General features: G+C 36.0%; 1 protein-coding gene across 1 annotated transcript in view; it reads right to left on the bottom strand.

The window, feature by feature from the left end:
• The window catches only part of LOC126979631 (UNC93-like protein), a 51,342-nt gene that overhangs the window by 5,489 nt on the left and 24,858 nt on the right, over positions 1 to 20,995 (bottom strand). The window contains exons 3-9 of the mRNA XM_050829069.1: positions 20,076 to 20,238; positions 13,670 to 13,793; positions 10,626 to 10,771; positions 9,542 to 9,660; positions 7,017 to 7,176; positions 2,285 to 2,425; positions 911 to 1,037 (exon numbers count right to left, since the gene is read on the bottom strand). Coding sequence (XP_050685026.1) covers positions 911 to 1,037; positions 2,285 to 2,425; positions 7,017 to 7,176; positions 9,542 to 9,660; positions 10,626 to 10,771; positions 13,670 to 13,793; positions 20,076 to 20,238 — 980 coding nt within the window. The remainder of the gene's footprint in view (positions 1 to 910; positions 1,038 to 2,284; positions 2,426 to 7,016; positions 7,177 to 9,541; positions 9,661 to 10,625; positions 10,772 to 13,669; positions 13,794 to 20,075; positions 20,239 to 20,995) is intronic.

The raw sequence follows: 20,995 nt of genomic DNA, 5'->3' as shown, positions 1-20,995 counted from the left end.
TCTCAGGTTACGAAAGCATGAGCGGTGATCATTACCATAAATACCCAGATATCTCCAAATATGCACTACAATGAAGTGATCGTTTTTTGTACGTATTTTAACCTTCAAATTATAGATCAGCCGTATATAAAACTAAGTAGGCAAATATCATTTTAATTCGATACCATTTCTATATTTGGAATCAGTCTACAAGAACTTACAACGCGGAAATGCCATCATTGGTTTTTAAATAACTAATTTTATTTACATAAATAATTAAAAATAATAACGAAAGAAACTAAATTTCGATGTCGTGGTTGGGCAAAAGTGGCTTTTGTAGGGTTAATTACCTACAGGAGTCCCATGACTAATACTCCGTTCCGTCTGTCTGTCTGACTATATCTAATGAAGAGTAATAGTTAGACAAATGATTTTTTTGTGTGTCTGTCTATTGCCGCTATAACAACGAATAAGAGTCAAGATGACGAATACAAAAATTTCCCCAATGAAAATGAAAAAGAAAATGTATCTATCTAATAAAAAAAAATATCAAGTTTGCTTATTTTCAATAGATTTTTCCAAGGTCAATCAATATCAAAACAGCCTTGCAAAAGAACTTGAGTTATTAATTAATATAAATAAAAAATAATAATCATCATTATCAGCCGGAAGACGTCCACTGCTGGACAAAGGCCTCCCCCAAAGATTTCCACGACGATCGGTCCTGCGCTGCCCTCATGCAACGTATTCATAAAAAGAATACTATAAAAATATTAAACAAATTATTATTTAGATGATATTTAAGTATTATTATGACATTATAGTTCGCGAGCGCACTTACACAAATATTATATTACTCATAAGAATTTGTTTTTTATTATTTTAATTGTAAATGTCTTAATCTAGTAATGATTCCATTACATCCGCTCACCATTAACTTGAACTAGCCAAACAGCATCAGCTGTGCCCCAAATAGCTGCCAGAAGGTAGAACACAATCCACTGTTCAGGGTCTGGTCTCCAGAGGAGTAAGGCTGACAGCAAGCACAGGTTCAGGAGCTGCACAATAGTATTAAGAATAGTAAACAATGTACTTTTGATTTAAAGAGCGCAAAGCAATTCTTGTTTATCACCCGATGTTGCAAATGACTATGGCCGCTTGTTACTTACCACCGAATGACTGACAACGGTCACTTACCACCGAATGACTGACAACTGTCACTTAATGTATGTCACCGCCTTCGAAGGCGTAGGCGCGGTCATCCTAGCTTACCGCTGGCACTCGTCACTCTGACGGTGACTAGAGGCTCGCAAATTAGAAACAACCAAGCACACACATTGTTCTGACACCCGACGAGACGTTAGTCCTCGTCCTATAATCGTTTTACTCCACTCACACTCGCACGCGGACCGACATACACCACAAACACAACCACAAACACACTCCACAAACAGACACAAACATTTACACTATTTACATACATACAAACAAACAAACATACATACATCCACACTTGCATACTTTACACAATACATCACCGCACTCGCCGGCGAGTGTGTTCTTCTCATTAGTTCATCCCATTTCATTTCATCTTTATCTCCTCTCCATCCCACAAGCACACAGCCGGTCCGAGGTTCGAGTCTCCTTAAGTGACGCCCCGCGACATTTGTTTTGTAGTCTTTGCGGCCTCCACGGCCCAGGTCCTATGTCGCTGTAAAAGCGTTCAGGTCTGGCAGGATAGAGGAGGTTTTTAGTTTACCCAAGCTCAATATATGGGTCCCATTTCGGGGTCTTCAATACATAAATGTATTTTTTTTATGGAATAGGAGGACAAACGAGCGTACGGGTCACCTGGTGTTAAGTGATCACCGCCGCCCACATTCTCTTGCATCACTAGAGGAATCACAAGAGCGTTGCCGGCCTTTAAGGAAGGTGTACGCGCTTTTTTAAAGGTACCCATGTCGTATCGTCCCGGAAACACCGCACAAGGAAGCTCATTCCAGAGCTTTCTGTACTGTAGTACGTGGAAGAAAGCTCCTTGAAAACCGCACTGTGGAGGACCGCCACACATCCAGATGGTGGGGATGATATCCTAACTTGTTGCGTGTCGTGCGAAGGTGGAATTCCTCCTCTCTCTAATAAGGAGGAGGACCAATCCTTAAGGATTGATAATTAACTAAATGAATTGTATATAAAACATCGTTATAATACTAGTACCAGTGGTAGTAAGAACTTGATAAATAAAATAATTATAAAGGAATATTACAAATACTGACATAAGAAATGTTATTATTATAAAACTTACCAATGCAGTTACCATCACAGGAAATCTGCCGGTCAGTTTGACTACAGCACCCGCTATTGGAGCCGCCAATGCGTTGAAGACACCGAAGCATATCATTACAAAACCAATGTTAGGGATGCCGTACGCACATCCCACAAATGCCTGGAATAAATATAACTGTATGTTGAGATCATTCTTTGCTTTGGTTAAGATCTCCAACACATTTCGATTGACACACATTGAAAGGCTTCGTCATGCTCCCTTAAATGTCAGTTAGGATGGGTCATTCTCTTCCCTAAAATATGCCGTTATATTTACCAGTGTGAGGCTCCATTGCACAGGATGCCGGCTAGATTATGGGTACCACAATGGCGCCTATTTCTGCCGTGAAGCAGTAATGTGTAAAAAAATATTGTGTTTCTGTCTGAAGGGTGCCGTACCTAGTGAAATTACTGGGCAAATGAGACTTAACATCTATCGTCTCAAGTTGACGAGCGCAACTATAGTGGCGCTCAGAATATTGGGGTTTTTCAAAAATCCTGAGCGGCACTGTTTTGTAATGGGCATGGCGTATCAGTTACCGTCAGCTGAACGTCCTGTCCGTCTCGTCCCTTATTTTCATAAAAAAAAATGCTCGAGGGAGGCAATAGCTGGTCTATGCGTCATGATCGTAAACGGGTGCTAGTTGTAGTTGCTGGATAATCCTGTTACCAGAAACTGTGCAGCATGTTTTAAAATGATATTTATTACATTTTTATAGTAGCTAATAAAATGCTCGCATTTGTTTACCTACGGTGTGTATGTTACTACTGTACTCAATATCTTTTGCTAGAAATTTACATTTAATTTATATGACTTACTTATGGAAGTTATTTTCATAGAAATGACAAAGTTTTATCTATCTACTATTAATTTATTCGGTTATAATGTTCGAAAGATAAGAATAAAAATACTATCATCGAAGTGATGAAAACTCAAACAATAATAACCTACTCCTAAAATCGATATTCGATAAATCGTGGCATTAGTCGTGTCGAATCCTACTCTTAGTTACGTCGTATTCAATGTCGAAACGATGATTGAACGAGCGAAACATTATTCGATATTATCGGTCCTAACCCTACTCTTAGTTGAAAATGTCAGAGACGAATATTCGAATTTCACAAATAATCAAACGTCACTTTTACGATAATCTCAACGACACCATCTAGGCTGTCGTTGCTATTATCGTTTCAAGTTGTATAGATATATTTGCCATACAATATACATAGTTAATAAATATTATTAAAATAATTATATGTGATTTACTATTCAAGAGGATTTTTTTACTACTAAGTTATTTAAGTCATTTTGTTGATCGTTTATGCGTAGAAATAATGCAAATGGCCGCCTGAGAAAAAGGAAGTCGACGAGAAGGGTTGAGTTACTTTTTTTTACATTTTATTATCCGCGAGTTTTGTATTATTTATTCAATTTTAAATGGTTATATTATATTCATTACATATTTTTTTAACATTTAAATTATGTGTAAATGATACCAAATTGGTGGTGCAGAGTCTGGCATGGTCCTTAGCGCCTAAACTATATTTTGACTTTTGACACTTCACAGCGACAAAGCACAGATAATGTTTAGGTTTGAACATATTACATTCACACTAACATCGTAAAAAATCAAAATATTAGTCTATGGTAACGATAAACGATAAGGAATTCGAACATTTGTTAGAGTAGGTTAGTTGCGATATATTCGGAGTATTATCGTATCGTGCCGAATGTATCGTTGTCGATTTTGCGAGTAGACCTCCAGATTCGTATAAATAAACACGTAAGAACACTGATATAGTAAGAAGAATAAAACCTTTTGAGTAAGTGTAATTCTTGTGAATTAGTGTATATACAATATAAAAATAGTGATATTATAAAGGACACGAGTGACTTCCCCTTAATAGAGATATTAACAAATGTGTTAATGGACTCATTGTTAGTTTAATCTATCTAGCGGCTTAAGTTAAAGTAGAATTACTAACGGCCGTTCCCAATATTCAGTCTATCTTCGGTTGTGGCCTACTTGAGATAAAAATCGTACCTAACTCTCGTTAACTTTACTGTCCCAATAAACCTATCGACGGTAACTCACCTTATCCGTACACGCTGTCTGTCAATGGGAGGACGTATAGCTTACCAGCGATAGAAGTTTGTATGCAAATTGCAATTCAAGCGTCCTAATATAAGGCGATAAGAATGACTTATAGGTATATTGGGACAGCTTCAGATTATTGATAGCTAATTACTGACAGTAGAAGATAGTAGTTTATCTCTATCTGTAGATAATATGTTGGGAACGGCCGTTATTAGTCTAAGGCTAGATTGTAATGCAAGTGGGGCAACAATATTATAAGTATATTATTATGTCTCCTAAAGGAATGAGAAAACAAAAATATTGAAATATTAAAACTACCGTCTTACGTAAAATAAACTCTATAAAGTTCATTCGACCTGATTACATCGATTCTAGCCTTACGAACTGATCTGTCAAACGACCATTGAACACTACAATCAACATTCAATTTACGAGGTAACCGGTCCGAAAGTTTAGACAATAACTAATTGTGGCGAAAGGTGTCCTAACGTGGACAAGACAGCCTTCAACTTAAGACCACCTCACACAGGAAGTATATACTGCAGGATATAGACTTCAAATAATTGTCTTTCTACTTCCGAGTGTTGACAATAAAAATTACAAATGAATTATTGTTAGCTTCCCTTTGTAATTGACGTGTAAGACACTTGTGAAGTAGTTTACCTTGATCGTAAATGGTATTGAAATAGAGTGCGAAATGTTCAATTATTTTTATTAGGTACTTAATTGAATGTAATAAAGAATTATGAAGTTGTTCCAATTATTACATTCATATCGTAATAATTGAGTTTTAGCGTATAATGTATACTTTTATAAGCAGAGCATTACATAATCCTTTGGCTTATTTTAATTATGAGTAAAAAAAAAAATCTTTATGTGTGCCAGATAAGTGAAAAGGCAGTGTTGCTAAGCTGATTGGCTGTGTTTATCATGAAATCTTAGGAATCTGGAAACTACATCAAAGGGTTCAGATTTTTGATGTGAACAGTAAGATGTCAATTGGCTTTCTCGCTACCATGGGCGTTCTACAGGGTTCGATTTTTGGGCCATTCCTATTCCTTGTTTACATAAATGATTTACCATACTTTGTACAAAATAAGAATGAGATCGTATTGTTTGATGATACTTTTTTACTTTTTAAACTATATAGACAATAAAATATTTAAAACAATAAAATATTTTTCAATTGATTTGATTGAAGAACATAAATAGGTTGGATGAGGGCAGTGCAGGACCGATCTTCTTAGAGATCTTTGGGGAAATTACTAGGAATAGCGAAAAATATGCGAAAGAGTCTTTGAGTTCATTTTGGAGAAAGCTAAAATTGTTTCATTTTTTATCATATTTTTGTTCATAAATGTTGGTAAGTATATATTATATTTTGGAGGTTTACCTTTTAATTACATAGTGATATAGGATATATAGCAGAGAAGTTTTCATGCATGATTAAAAAACCTACAAATTACTAGTAATTTATACGCAATCCTTTATCTATATATATATAATAGAGATGTATGTCCCTATATTTCACATTGCAGCTAAAACTGCACGTACACGCATAGTGTTTGTATGTCGCAATAAGTACAAGGCTCCTATGATGCACTATGGTTGCAAATTGATACCTATAAGAGTGTAGAAGGTACGGGGGTTGTGAACGTGTTGGGAATGAAATAATAAAAATGTGTGATTATCATTAATTTCAAATGATTTGGATTGTTCTAGATTTGCTGTGATTTATCGAGCATATTAATTGAAATTTTCGAAAATTCTAGAATGACCTAGACATTTCTAGAGTGATCTAGATAACAGAAGGATTTAGAAGGCTCTGAAATTAATATCACGGTATTGAACGATCAAGAATGTTCTAGTAAATTCTAGATTGATAAAGACTGTACGCCAATTTTCAGATAAAGGAAAGAAAGGTCTTAGAAAGGTCCAAAATGTATCTCAACTTTCTGATCGATTTGCTCGTTTGGATGGGATCGTTTTTTATTTCTATTTTGTGCGTGAAGAAGATGGAAAAGAATTAAAATATCACAAACGATGCCGAAACGTAGGTAAATGCGTATTCTCACGTTGTCAAATAGTATCGAAAAGGCAATAAATGGCACGGAGAAATGAACTACACAAAGTATTCACAGCTATATATATATTATATATTAAAATAATAGAAGAAATACTTTAACCGGGTATTATTTAATTATGTTAATTTAATGCCACATTCAGTTCGGTTACAAAAATTCAGTTGTTTTCTCAATTTCAGAAATCGGAGACTCTAAGAGCTCACAGTTTCTACCACGGAGTTAAGAGAGTGTCGAGACACGAAACTTCTGCTTTGTTATATTTTAGTTTTCTGTGTGTGTTTGAGTTTCTTGCGCCGTTTCTTTTCTCTCAGAGCGCCATTTGTTTCCGAAGCGGTAGTAGTATCTAGTATAGTAGAAATGACATCAAAAAGAATTCTAAAGGTATCAATTTTGAGAAAATAAATGCCTTATGCCTTGTTATGACTTTTATATTTCATTCCGGTTTCACAACCCAGAGCTGTGAGCTCTCCCGGGATCCATTCTAGAACATTAAACAATTCTTAAATATTTGTCATGCATGTCTACTAACCTGTGTAAAGTCTGCGGCCATGAAAGCCTGCTCAGCGCCGATATAACCAATAACCGGCAGGAGTAGGAGCTGGTACTTGTGACGCAGCTGACGAAGAGTCACCGCTAAGAGTTGCAGACCAGACTTGCCATGCGCCGTCGGCTGACGACCCGAGTTGTATCTGGTGGGATTTATATGAGACTGTATTCATATTTTGCCAATTTGCTATGATCGTGTGTCGCTGCCCTATCTATAGGGCAGTAGATTTATACAATAAATATTTTAACGAAATCGACATTTTTAGTGAAAAAAAAACACAAATACAGGCGTCTTGGATAAATTAAAATTGTAAAATAATATTCAAAACTATTTGCTTCAGGAAACATGTCGTAGGTAATTCATAGGTAATAGCTAAGTACTTAGTTTATAAATCTTTATATATATATAAATTACATGACACGTTGTTTGTCCGCGATGGACTCCTAAACTAATGAACGGATTATAGTGGGGATTACTTCATGAAGTGCAGCTTAGTCCAACTTGAGAGATGGGATAGTTTTTATTTCGATTTGGGACCCACAAGTATTTTTATTTTCAATATTTGTTTTGTATATACATATTTTCTGTAAGAGAATTAAGTGACGCACGGTTTGACAGTTCTGCTGTGAAACAATTTTTATTTTATTTATTATTGAAACCTGTACCTATATCATAACCGGCACACTTATTTAATTTTTCTATTACTTATATTTTTAAAACCCAATACCTATTTTAAACACAAATCACACATCAACTTTTTATCACAGTAAAACTTAACTCGGGTCACGGATGACGGAGTGAACTATAATAAAAATAAAATACTAATTTTTTTTTTCTTCTTTTGGCAAAAAATACTAATTATTAATTAATGAATATACCTATTTACTCTAATGATTCTCACCAAGACAAAAAAGCGAAATAGCTATAAACTCCTAATATGGAGGGAGTTTAGAATTTATTATTGCCATAGAATAATAAGTAATTACTATTTGGCGCCGAAGTATAATTCGGCTAAGTTTGAAAGTGAACAGCTGCTTAGAACGTTGTGGATTTCGGCTGTCTCCGTTTCTTACAAAATTATAGCCGTCATCTGTGAATCTATCAATGACTCGAATCGTTTTTTTCTTATAGAGTTTCTCTAGATTGATTTTAAACATGTGTTTTCTTTTAAGCGTGCTACACGCGCGCGGTTCGCGCGTTGGTTGCAGATGGGACATTGCCTTGAGTGTGGCCAGAAGCGTTTGGAGTAAACACATGGACTAGTACCGCACGCGGATGGAAATCCACGTGACAGGAAAATAATTAGACTGAAACATGTAGTCTGTACAGGATGGGAGACTGTAGGTTAAACTGAATTAATTAAGCGCATATGAATGGATATGGCGGGAAAAACCACATTCCACGGTGTCGCGATATCATGTTCGCAAATGTACCAATTAAATAGTACCAAGAGTAAGGTGGGAAAAACCTCAATGTTAGTTTCAATTAATATATCGTAATCTAGTGAAATCATTACGGATTAATAAAAGAGATGCTTTATATGATCTATATTCGGTTATACTGCGAAAACTACTGCACCGATCGGAATAATATTTATACCATAAGATAGAGCGTGTTTAACGTAGAAGATTTAAGTATGCTAGTGATTACTTATCCAAACTTATATTTTTTGACTTAGAAATACTTATATAATCAATTCAGTCTATGACATTTCATTACATGTGACAATTCAAATAAAATATATATATTATTAATATATTATGATACAAGTGAGCTAAGTTGCTCATTATACAAGAGGCTGTGGATTGCAGGCCGAGCCGTAGTCGAGGGCGTAAATCAGCCGAGTGTATTGTAAGCAAGTGGCTCACGAGTTTGATACGCACTTTTTCGACACACAGGCGTGTAAAAAACAAACATAAATCGATGAATTGAAATATAAAAATTATGGGAAATGTCACGCAAGTTTTATTTTCTAAATTATAATTAGTATATAAATTTAATTTGTGATAAAATGTATATATTTTAAAATTGTGAATTATACATAATTTAATAATAACAAATGTTTTTTCGTCTTAATTAGGGACACATTTATTTATTACAAAAATGTAAATGGATTTTCAGTGGCATAACACGTCATCGTTGTTACAAAATAACTGTAATTTGTAACCTGTTTAAATTGAAAATGCTCTCTGTATCCTCGTCTTTTTTTTTAAATGAAAATAAGGGACGAGACGAGCAGGACGTTCAGTAGATGGTGGTAAACCCTGAGCGGCACTACAATTGCGCTTGTCACCTTGAGACATAAGATGTCAAGTCTCATTTGCCCAGTAATTTCACTAGCGGCGCCCTTCAGACCGAAACACAGTAATGCTTACATTACTGCTTCACGGCATCAGAAAAAAAAGCAAAGGTGCCGTTGTGGTACTAAATAAACTAGCTGGCTTCCCGTGCAAAGGAGCCTCCCACCGGTTCAAAGAGGTAAAACAATGTAATGGGTACTAAGTTACCTGCTCAAAGTATCAACACCAACAGCGACTAAGATGCACGCCAGCACCATACATGCTAGATAAATCCCGGCGATCATCTGAATCTTGAGCGGTGATGGAGGTTGCAGGTTTGTGTTTTCCTGTATAAAAATATATTTTGAAATTATCATATACCACCGATAAAGTAAAGGAATTTGATGAGAGATCAAAAAGAGAAAAGTGGAACCGTTTGGAATTACGCTCGTATTATGTGTATGGATCGGATTTGGTAGTGCCGAACCATCGGACGCGGTCTGGTAGCGGACCATATTCGATGGTTTGTCGTATTGTCCATCGCACACAATTATTATAATTATCGTCCGGACCGTACAGGGTACAACGCTGAACCAATTGATGCGAGGCGCCCTCCGGACCGTCCGATGCTCTGGCCGTACCCAACCTGACCATATCTTGCCTGAGGCACTAATAATTTGTGTTTAAGGTCTTTTTTAAGTGTTTTTTTTTTTTCGTAAAACACACATATATATTACTAGCTGACCCGACAGACGTTGTTCTGTTCATATTAAAAAAAAACTCTTGCGGGTGGAATTTCATAAAATCCGTTCTTAGCTGACCTCTACTCGGCGAAAGGTATATTCCTACCAAATTTCAAATCTCTACGCCTAATGCTTCCAGAGATATCGTGATGAGTGACTGTTGAGTGAGTGATGTACGTGGAAATCTCTTATATATACATATATAGATAATTGTATTAGATATATTTTTTTTCTTAATTAATAATTTATACAATCTATACCTCATTTGTTTTTCAACTTGGACATTAGGTTTGACAAAATTAATTTTAGTATTAAAATGCGTATAGCTTGTGTTTAATTTTTCTTAATTTTTATTTATATTTAAATACTTAAAGTGAGTGTAAACTTTCGTAAAAAAATATTTAAATTATTCAACTCTTTTTTTTTATCAACATAACAATTTAAGCCTGAGCTTTGTATTCGCAAGCTGCACAAGGTCCGTGCTGGTGCCTATAATATTTACTGTGTACTGAATACTCCTAGGGCTTATGGAAAACAAATTAATAGTACAGGAATAATTTTGTACTAACATGTGCATCGCTGCCACTGCAGAAGTTAACACCGCACGTCGCTCCATAGTCGGGGGTGGGTTCCGTGTAGTTGAACAACGCCTCAGCCTGAGGAACCAATGTCTCGTTTACGTAGCTTGTTACCTCACCAAGAGAAGAGGAGAGGACTGAAAAAAAAATTAGGCATAATTGTAGTTTCAATGCCATAGCTTCGATCATGAAATTAAATGAAGAATGCTTGTGCAGTGACATTAAATTATATTTTAAATATTGTTCTTAGCGCCTTTATTATGTCTTACACTGTATTACAAAAAAAAAACTTGCAAACGTTATGCATTGGTTTGGTGACAATTTTTTTTTTATGTAAGAGAATTACATAACATAAGCAAACGGGTCACGAGGTGTTAAGTGATCACCGCCACCCACATTCTCTTACAACACCAGAAGAATCACAGGAGTGTTGCCGGCCTCTTTGTGCCCTCCCCAGAATGCGATGGACGGCCCCAGCGAGAATACTCGGGGAGGGATTCTCCGACTCTGGTGGAACCGGTTTCCTCCTGTAGAAAATTTCTTTGAGTACTGCTGACATGTTCTGGTAGAGGGACATTGGGATGGGCTCTGGTACTCGACACTAATTTATGCGAAACATAGCGGCACTAGGCCACTACTTCACGCCGGTTTTCTTTGCGCACACTCGCGAATTTGTAATTAATCCGGACATGTCTGGCTCGTTCGTGCTGACGTCATAAGACGGCAGCGTGAATCTCTCACTTCTAAAGGCCCTTAGTTGCCTCATACAACACTCTTAGGCCTGGGACTGCCACATACTAGGTATAATATAATCTATATATACATATATAAATGAATTGCTGTTAGTTAGTCTCGCTAAAACTCGAGGACGGCTGGACCGATTTGGCTAATTTTGGTCTTGAATTATTTTTGGAAGTCCAGAGAAAGTTTAAACGGTGAATAAATAGGAAAATGCTGCTAAATTAAATAAAAACAACAAATTTGTTTTTCCTTTGATGTGTCCATACATACTTTCTATGAGAGAATTTATTGACGCACGGTTTGACAGTTCTGCTGTGAAACAATTTCATTACAACAACATATTTTACGAAATAATTCTTGATGTTATGATATATTACTGACAAATTCATATAAAAACATTATTTTATTTATTATATACAGAACAACGTCTGTCGGGTCAGCTAGTCTATTATATATTAATTATGTTTTGTTGTATCTAAGACAGCTCAAAGATAAAGATATTTGAATGTGTATATTTTATTAAAACAATCACATGAATGGAGCTAAACAATCTGTGATAAATTATTGTGAATAGTTCGTGGACCCTTCCGGTGGTTGGCGTGAGTGAATGGGCACATTTGTTGCCTTGAATTAGTCACACCCGATTTATGGCGTTGTTGTCAGTTTAAAAATAAACAATAAATGAAAAAATTGTGGCCAAGGACACATTTATTATACTATTTAGATTTTTATCAATCTTAAGTCTTCGATGTGGTGGTCGGACAAATAATAATCTTAACAGTTTTAAGCCTGTAACTGCTGTTTTGTAAAAAATAATTCAAAGTCAAATAAACTTTATCAAATTAGGCTTAAACAAAGCGCTTTTGAATCGTCACTACAAATATTTCTTTTGAATTACTAAATTTACAATATGTTCGTCAAAAGTTGAGCTCGTGAGACGAACATACAAGAAACTCAACGGCCACTCTTTTCAATCAAAAACATTATTTTACAAATGACTGTAATGTACATAACAAATTAGTTTGTAAGGTGCTACATCCGATATATGAGTCGTGTTTAAATATTATAAACTATTTCATAACAAGTAATAAAGAATTAACTGTATAAATATAAATTACCTATCGTATATTTGATTGCATCTAACAAATACAATGATTTATTAACTATAACAGGAAGGTGGAAATCCACAAATAATTCAAGACCTAAATTTGCCAAATCGGTCGAGCCGTTCTCGAGTTTTAGCGAGACTAACGAACAGCAATTCATTTTTATATATATAGATAAAGAGAAGTTTCACAATGTAAAAGTAAACTACCCGCTTATGAAGTATAATTCTTAGAGCGCTTTCGCACTACGTCCGATCCGAATCCGTACCCGTGAAAACACGATCTGATGTAGTCGTAGAACTATTTCTAATCGGATGACGGAAACCGGATCTAGTACGTAAACTACCATAGAAATATTTCTACGACTACTACGGACCGTGTTTTCACGGGTTCGGACCGGATCGGATTAGTGCGAAAGCGCTCTAACATATGTTAACAGTACATTGTGGAACAGTGTGTTTAAATATTATTAGTAATGCACGCAGGCCACAGTGCGATAAGGGAACCGAAAGTGTCATTATCAATGCACAGAACTAGAGGCTAACAGTTAGTAGCAACTTTTTTGACGTGCTCACAGCTGTCACAGTGTATGTGTGGACAAGTTGAAAAAATTGCGGCGAACTGTGAGCTTCTATTTTCAGCACACACACACACACACTAAAACGACGTGACTCACAATGATATTTAAAAGTACCTACCTTAAACTTTTAATACGTAAAATATAATTGGTGACATGTTTAACCTAACGCCAAGAGCCTCTATCTTGAAGTATAAATGATCTAATGGTAAGAGATTCTTATTTTCGGTAAAAAAGAATTTATTATTATAATGCAATTATCATTATGTTAATGGTTTTAAATGTACATTTTAATGCATCTATGAATGAATTACATTTAGGGGAAAAATTCAAAATTATCTGCAATCACAACCTTATAATATCTAAATAAAACAATTTTTAAAAGATTTAAACGCGTGATGTTTTAACATTAGATTTTTGCGTAAAAGTTACATTATTTTTATTATTATTTTTAGTCCCCCTGAAAACAAGATCTGGCAAGGTCTTAAAACGTCGGGCTAACTAAATTAAGTTTTATTTAAATGTGTAACACTCGCCTTAGTAAAAAAAAAACTTATAATATCTAATTAACCCGACCCTCATCTGGTGAGAACTGCCATACTGATACTCACTGGCTGAAGACACAAGGTTGCCCCAAATCTGCGCCATTTGGTAGAACATGAAGAAGAGACCGAAGAACCTGACGACCAGGACTTCTGCAGGTACTCCGGACAGTTTCGAGTAAGGTTCTGCTACCTACAAACAAAAAATGTTATATAAGTCATCCACGGATCAGAACGAGGCTCTGAAGGTTTCAGATATTCCATTTTCATTTTTTTCTTATATTATTAAAACAAAGTTCACGAGGTCATTGCTTGTGTGTGAGTTGTTTTTTTTTATGAAACCCCAAACCGTAGTCGTTGTTGTTTGCAGTGCCGCTCAGGGTTTTCGGAAAACCCCAAAAATAATGAATGGCACTACAACTGCGCTCGTCACCTTGAGACATAAGATGTTAAGTCTCATTTGCCCAGTAATTTCACTAACTACGGCGCCCTTCAGACCGAAACACAGCAATACTTACACATTACTGCTCCACGGCAGAAATAGGCGCCGTTGTAGTACCCATAATCTAGCCGGCATCCTGTGCAAAGGAGCTTCCCACTAGTAAATAATTGGATAAGCCACGCTGACGTGGCCTTTTATTCTATAACTACAAAATACTATATGAACCTACTCTGATCATACTTGTATATAGGATCATGATTTGCAACGGAATATTTACCTCAAATTACGATGGAGCGACTGAGATAGTTGCTCAGTGGGCTCAAAGTTTGTAATAACGTTTATAATATCGATTTATAAATATTTTAATGCTCATGTGCCAAGCCATGAGATTCATTAAAGTCAAAAAAGTCAGAAAATTGTATTATGTTTGTAATAAATTAAAAATGCTTGTAATTATGAATTACAACTATGGCGATATTGTGCGAGAGAGGTAAGCTATCCCCGCTTGTTTCCTCAAGGCCATTGGCTCGTTCCCCAGTCTTAAGGATTGCTCTCTGGTGCGCTCCAACTAGATACTGCAGGTGTAGTCGAAAAGTGCGGCAGCTAATACTTCGCCCAAGTGGGCGTACTCATGCCAATCTCGAACAATGTTTGACATTGACGTGCCAGATGTTCTGGTAAACTTTGCTAATAATTGAAACTAAAATGCCGGGTATGTATTTTATCAAAATTTATTCCATGAGAATTATTTTTTGGATACAAATGGGTTTTAACCAAAGACGATTCAAATATTTTTATTAAAAAAAGGATATAATTAATATTATTTATAAATCCGGTTCGCGATAAGGCCGCCTCTTACTACGAGTACGACTCCGATCAAACGTGAATAAAGCCGGATTAATAAATAATTTAATAATGACTCACAAAAGTTTTAATAATTTAATAATTAATATCACTTATTGAAAGTCAGAAACTTCCCATTCGAAAAGTATGCCTCAGACCTGAGAAGAACGGGCACAAGTCGCTCAGCGGGCTTCTTTCTTTTTTATAAAAAAAGATGGTACGACGCAAGTGTCTCACGGGGTTCTGTTTTATTTACTCTCTTAATAATACCATGACTAAAACAAAAGTGGTTACTTAGTACAATCATAATCTAGATAATTTATTTCTTGAACATTCCATCACAACTACAAGAGGTTATAAAATTATACAAATTATCATCAACTTAAGAATGGAATACTAAAGAACAGGATCTACTTATTAATACATTCACGGACAGTAATTTGTAAAAAAAATCGCAGCCTGATCGTTTGCATGTAAATATTGCAATAATGTATTCAATTGACATCACATGTAGCAAAGTTAGAGTTAATGCATGTCCTTAACACGGAAAATCTTAAATTCAAATGAAATACCTCGACTTATGTTTAATTTTTAGATAAATGCGTAGTATATTCGGTATTCCGTAATAATGTTGGTTTATAAACCAACCAACAATACCTGTTTAGCTTATATCGCTACAGATGTAAGCAATGATTTGTAATAACATAACTACACTGGCCTCCAAAAGTAAGTATCACACTTTTCAAATTAAATTTTTTTCTTAACTATAGAAGGTAGAAATTTAAGATTAAAAACGTTTTGTTGCAAATTTTCTAGGCTTTTATTCTTAGAAACTAAAATAATACATTAGTAACATTTTTAACTTAAAAAAGATAAAACAATGAAAATAGACATTTTTAGTTTAGTGTAAAAAAATTCAACTAAAATGTATTACATGTTATTTAATTTTTAATAACTGGTATTGCCTCCTCGAGCTCTGATTACAGCTTCGAGCCGGTTTGGCATACTGAACACTAGGTTTCGGAGCCGATGTTGGGGAATATTCTCCCATTCTTCTACAAGGGCCTGCTTTAGTGCACTGAGGGTAGTAGGTGGTGGTCTGCGATTTCTGACTAGCCTCCCAAGCTCATCCCAGGCGTGTTCGAATAGAGTTGAGATCAGGACTTCTTGATGGCCAAGCCATCACGCTGATACCGACCTCCTGAATATACTCTTGTACGATATGAGCCGTGTGTAGCCGGACATTATCATGCATCAGCATCGATCCATCACCCATATTTGCTAAATACGGCCCTGCATACTCATTGAGAATCTCTTGAGCATATCTTTGCCCAGTGAGGGTGCCATTTTCTATGGCTACTAGCTCTTTGCGACCTTCTGAAGATATGCCAGCCCATACATGTACACTGCCTCCACCGTATTGGACTCTTTCTGAGATGGCTTGAAGGGTATCACTCACCAGGTCGCCTGTAAACACTTCGCCTTCCATCAGAAGTGTAAAGGGAGAATCGAGACTCATTTGCAAACAAAATTCTTGACCATTCTTCTTCATCCCACTGTATGCGTATCGCAGTCTCGCTACTCGATGCTGTCTCTCGAGTTTTGGGCCACTCGCTGGTCTTCGGGGTTTCAAATTTGCTTCAGCAAGTCTTCTCACTGTACTGTCACTAATGTAGTCCCTCCGGGAAGTAGCTGTTGCTGGACTTCAACTGCATTTTGGTGGCGATTTCTTAACACAGTGGAAATAATATAACGATCTTCTCGGGCACTGGTACACCTGGGTCTGCCATTCCAGAAAAGCCATGATCCTAGCACATTCTTCAACTGAAAGAGGCATGATAAATAAATGTTATGTGCTTTTTAGCATAAATTTTTCAATAACAAGACCCATCGATCTTGAAAAAAATTTAAAACAGAAAGAAAAATGTGAATGGTAAAATTGTAATTCGGAAACGTCCACTTTGAAAAAGGAATGATTTTGTTTTTGAAGTTTTTTTTCAGCCAATTCTTAAAAGAAGGTTACCGACTATAAAGTTTTTATGTGCAAAATTAAATTCTCTTTGGAGTCCTTTTTATTTCGAAAGTATATCTTGTGAACTTAAAACGTTATCCCAATTTTAAAAGTGTGATACTTACTTTTGAAGGCCAGTGTATATTATTTGAAAATGCGGCGCTAAAAATTCATACCCTAGTTTAGATTGGAACTTGTAGACACCACAGTTTTTTTGGGTATTACTTTAGACGCAAAACTCCAATGGCGTCCACATATAGCTGGTTTGGAGAATAGACTTAGTTCTGCAGCATTTGCTGTAAGGAAAATTCGCCAGCTCACAAACGAAGACACGGCACGTGTCGTATATTTTAGTTATTTCCATACTGTTATGTCTACGGTATATTACTGTGGGGACACGTTAGTGATATTCAAGCGATTTTTGTGCTGCAGAAAAGAGCTGTTCGAGCAATCTACAATCTGTCCAGTAGACATTCGTTGAGAGATAAATTTAAGCAGATCAACATATACACAGTACCATGTCAATAAATATTTGAAAACCTAATATTTGTGCATAAAAATATAGATCGTTTAAAAAAAACAGTGACATTCATAACTGCATGAAATAAACATAATCTTGCTCTGATTCACACAAGGCTAACGAAAATAGACAAATCATTCAGGGGACAATGTGTCCGTTTTTATAATACAATCCCAGAAGAAATTTGCAATCTACAATTAAAAACGTTTAAAATATTTGTTAAACAGAAACTTTTTAAAAAAGCTTATTATACAATTAAAGATTATATAACAGATAAAAGTGCATGGGATTAAAGCAATGTAAATAATTTTAAAACCTGCATACTATTTTAATTTATAAGCAGTAGGACTGTATTATTTGTATATTTTCTTGACTTCAAAAAGTGATGCAGTTATCCTATTTTGAGAAATAAACTATTTGAATTTGAATTTGACTAAGCATTGGTCTCCACTGAGCTCAAACTAGATACCGCATGCGCAAATTGCGCCAGTAGTCAAAAGTTGTGGGCCTTTTTAATTCCTAGAACTTTGCTATTTAACTTTTTTCCATAGGACTTGTAGTTTCGTCGGATATCGAGATAAACCGTTTCTTACCCTTAACCCCCCTCTCTTCTCGACTTCCCGACCTCAGAACACACATTGTTCCTTTCATTTTTGTTTTATTGCCTTCCTTTTCCAATGGGTTTCATCGTAATATTATATTATTTGGTTTAAAAAATTATCGACATTTGTCTATGGATAGTAAGCTCTCATGTACTTTACTATTTTTTTTTTTAGTATTTTTATGTATTCGCGCAGGGGTCGCCAAGTGGTTTTAAGCGTACCGCAAATTGCCGTCACTGCAAGACTTGGACCTTGGCCTAGCTATAGCTGAAAGTGAAAATTCAACAGTAAATTTGACCAGTGAAAGGCTTCTTGCACCATATGCTGGCTACATGAGTACAACAGTAGCGCCTTTTTCTTTTCGTTAATCATTAATGTTTAAGCAGTTTTATGTTTTGTGTTTTAGTACTTTTTAAATACTATTTATTTTGTTGATCTTTTGTGATTGTGATACTTCACTACTAGTGCGCGAGAACTTTTTCTCACTTTAATTAAGTACAATTAACAATGCCGAGGAAAAGACGACCTGACTAAAACGTGCGAAGAGCTAACCGCAATAATGACCAGAGAGAGACAGATCAAGAAATAAAGTCGTATTACTATGTAAGAATTGCGTTCCTTAATTCACCCACCATTGACGAAGTGGCTTGGAAGTCATTGTGGGAGAAAATTTACAATCTAAATAAATTATATTTATTTCCAATATTTGTTTTGTTTGTTTTCTATGAGAGAATTTATCGACGCACGGTGTGAAACAATTTCATTACAACAACAGCGTGCATATTTTACGAAATATAATCTATATAATCTATAAAGGCTTAAGCCTTGCCACAGAAGCTTGCTTGAAACATAACGTCTATACCTCAAAGTGTTCGAAGGTGGTACAGTGACCTAAGGCGTGGTTTCTATTAGGTTGGATCCAACTTTCGGTCAGAAGTCGGTTGTCGGACGTAGGTGTTCACTTCTACCGACAATTAACTGGATCAATCACCATGCCGTGCGTCCAATTCCAACAGCGAAACGAAAATGGCCGGGCAGGGCATGCGGTTAGCTGACGTCAACAATATATGCCTCAAGACTCGTTTCCACTAACCGATCGAGTGTCGGTTCCGACACTTTGATTGGAAATTCGCAGTGACAAAACTTCCGATGAAAGCGTCGTACACGGTTTTTTAATCGGATTGGACAAATGGAATGTTCCAGGTCGGTTTCCAAACTGATACCAGAACTTCAGACTGTCGGTGGGTTTTTTTCTTCTGATTTACGGCAGAAATAGGCGCTGTTGTGGTAATAATCTAGCCGGCATCCTGTGCAGAGGGGCCTACTGGACCTGGATCGAAACCGGGCCTAACGTTAAGGTTAAGCTAAGTAAAGGTTGTTAAGCGTTTTTGATAGTGTCTGTTTTGTGTTCGTGACGGTGATGTCGTCATCAGGATCTAGGACTAGAGCTTGTCAAGGTCTTATGTGTTTCACGCGGTATGGTTGCCTCCCACAGCAAGGTGTTAAGTTGGAGGTGCTTTATCAAACAATTACCTTATTTAGGATTACTTAGAAACCAAGCCAAAATATTAAGAAAAATTAATAAGTAATACTTCTGTTTTCTATTCGCCACAAAAAATGACTGCAGATTTACGGTCTCTTTCTTACCTATTCTACATAAAGCAACTTAAGAACCGATTACTAATATTTGGAGCGCCAGTTTTTTGTTCGATTATAGTGCAAAAACTACTGAACCGATCGAAATTATATTTATACCATAAGATTGTTACCAGAAGAAGGTTATCGTATATGATATCTTGGTAATAATTTATCTCGAATTAATATTTTTTTACTTCGAAATACCTATATATTCACAATACAAGTGAATCAGTGAAGGTACTTAGATGAGCGGGCGCCGGGTAATTAATATATATGACAAAACAACGTTTACCGGGTCAGTTAAAGTGGTTATATAAAACATACTTAACTATAACTATTGCAGTCTGTGAGATATAGCACGCTGACATACTAATAGGGTCCCTTAAAAACGATATATGATTTGGAATTAGAACACTTACGACAGAGAGGTAGGTACACTTGGCACACCAGAGTGGTCCTCCGCCGAAGCCCACCATCATTCCAGCAGGGACCAGGGTGTGAAGGTGAGGGTAGAACTGGGCAGCTATGAACGGCATATACGCAATGAACGACACGGCCACTGTCCACTTGCATCCCAGCCATCTACAAGAAGTTAAACAAGTTGACATGTTGTATGGCCAATATATTTATAACAACCTGCTCGTGCATAAACGTTATAATTTACATAGTAAAATTAGCGACCACCATAATTTAAACACTAGAAATAACTAACGAATACTACCATTGGGAGGATCCACTGCACAGGATTCCGGCTAGATTATGTGTACCACAACGGCGCCTATTTCTGCCGCGAAGCAGTTATGTGTAAGCATCACTGTGTTTCGGTCTAAAGGGCGCTGTAGCTAGTTAACTAATTACTGGGCAAATGAGATTTGACATCTTATGTTTCAAGGTGACGATCGCAGTTGTAGTGCCGCTCAGAATTTTGGGTTTTTCAATAATACTGAGCGGCACTGCATTGAAATGGACAGAGCGTATCAATTACCATCAGCTGAACGTCCTGCTCGTCACGTCCCTAATTTTCATAAAAAAAACTACAAGCTGATAGTGGCCTAATAGGTTCTGTAAAATAAACAATTCTTTTCCATGAAATGGTATTAAATTTTACAATTAATTACCCAAAAGCGTAACAAATTTTTCAATAAATAAATTTAAATCATTTATTTACGCAGACTCATATTATCGAAGGCCTATTACAATATTATAAATGATTATGTAAACTACATTACAATATGGATTTTAATTGTACCTATTGTTGTTATTTTTTATAAATTTTATGACTCAACCTTGTATTATTTTAACTAGATTGCATTATTTTTAAAATTAATACAGTTTCTAA

The sequence above is a fragment of the Leptidea sinapis genome, chromosome 3 (genome assembly GCF_905404315.1).
Source record: "Leptidea sinapis chromosome 3, ilLepSina1.1, whole genome shotgun sequence".
NCBI lineage: Eukaryota > Metazoa > Arthropoda > Insecta > Lepidoptera > Pieridae > Leptidea > Leptidea sinapis.
This window is presented reverse-complemented; position numbering and strand designations above follow the sequence as displayed.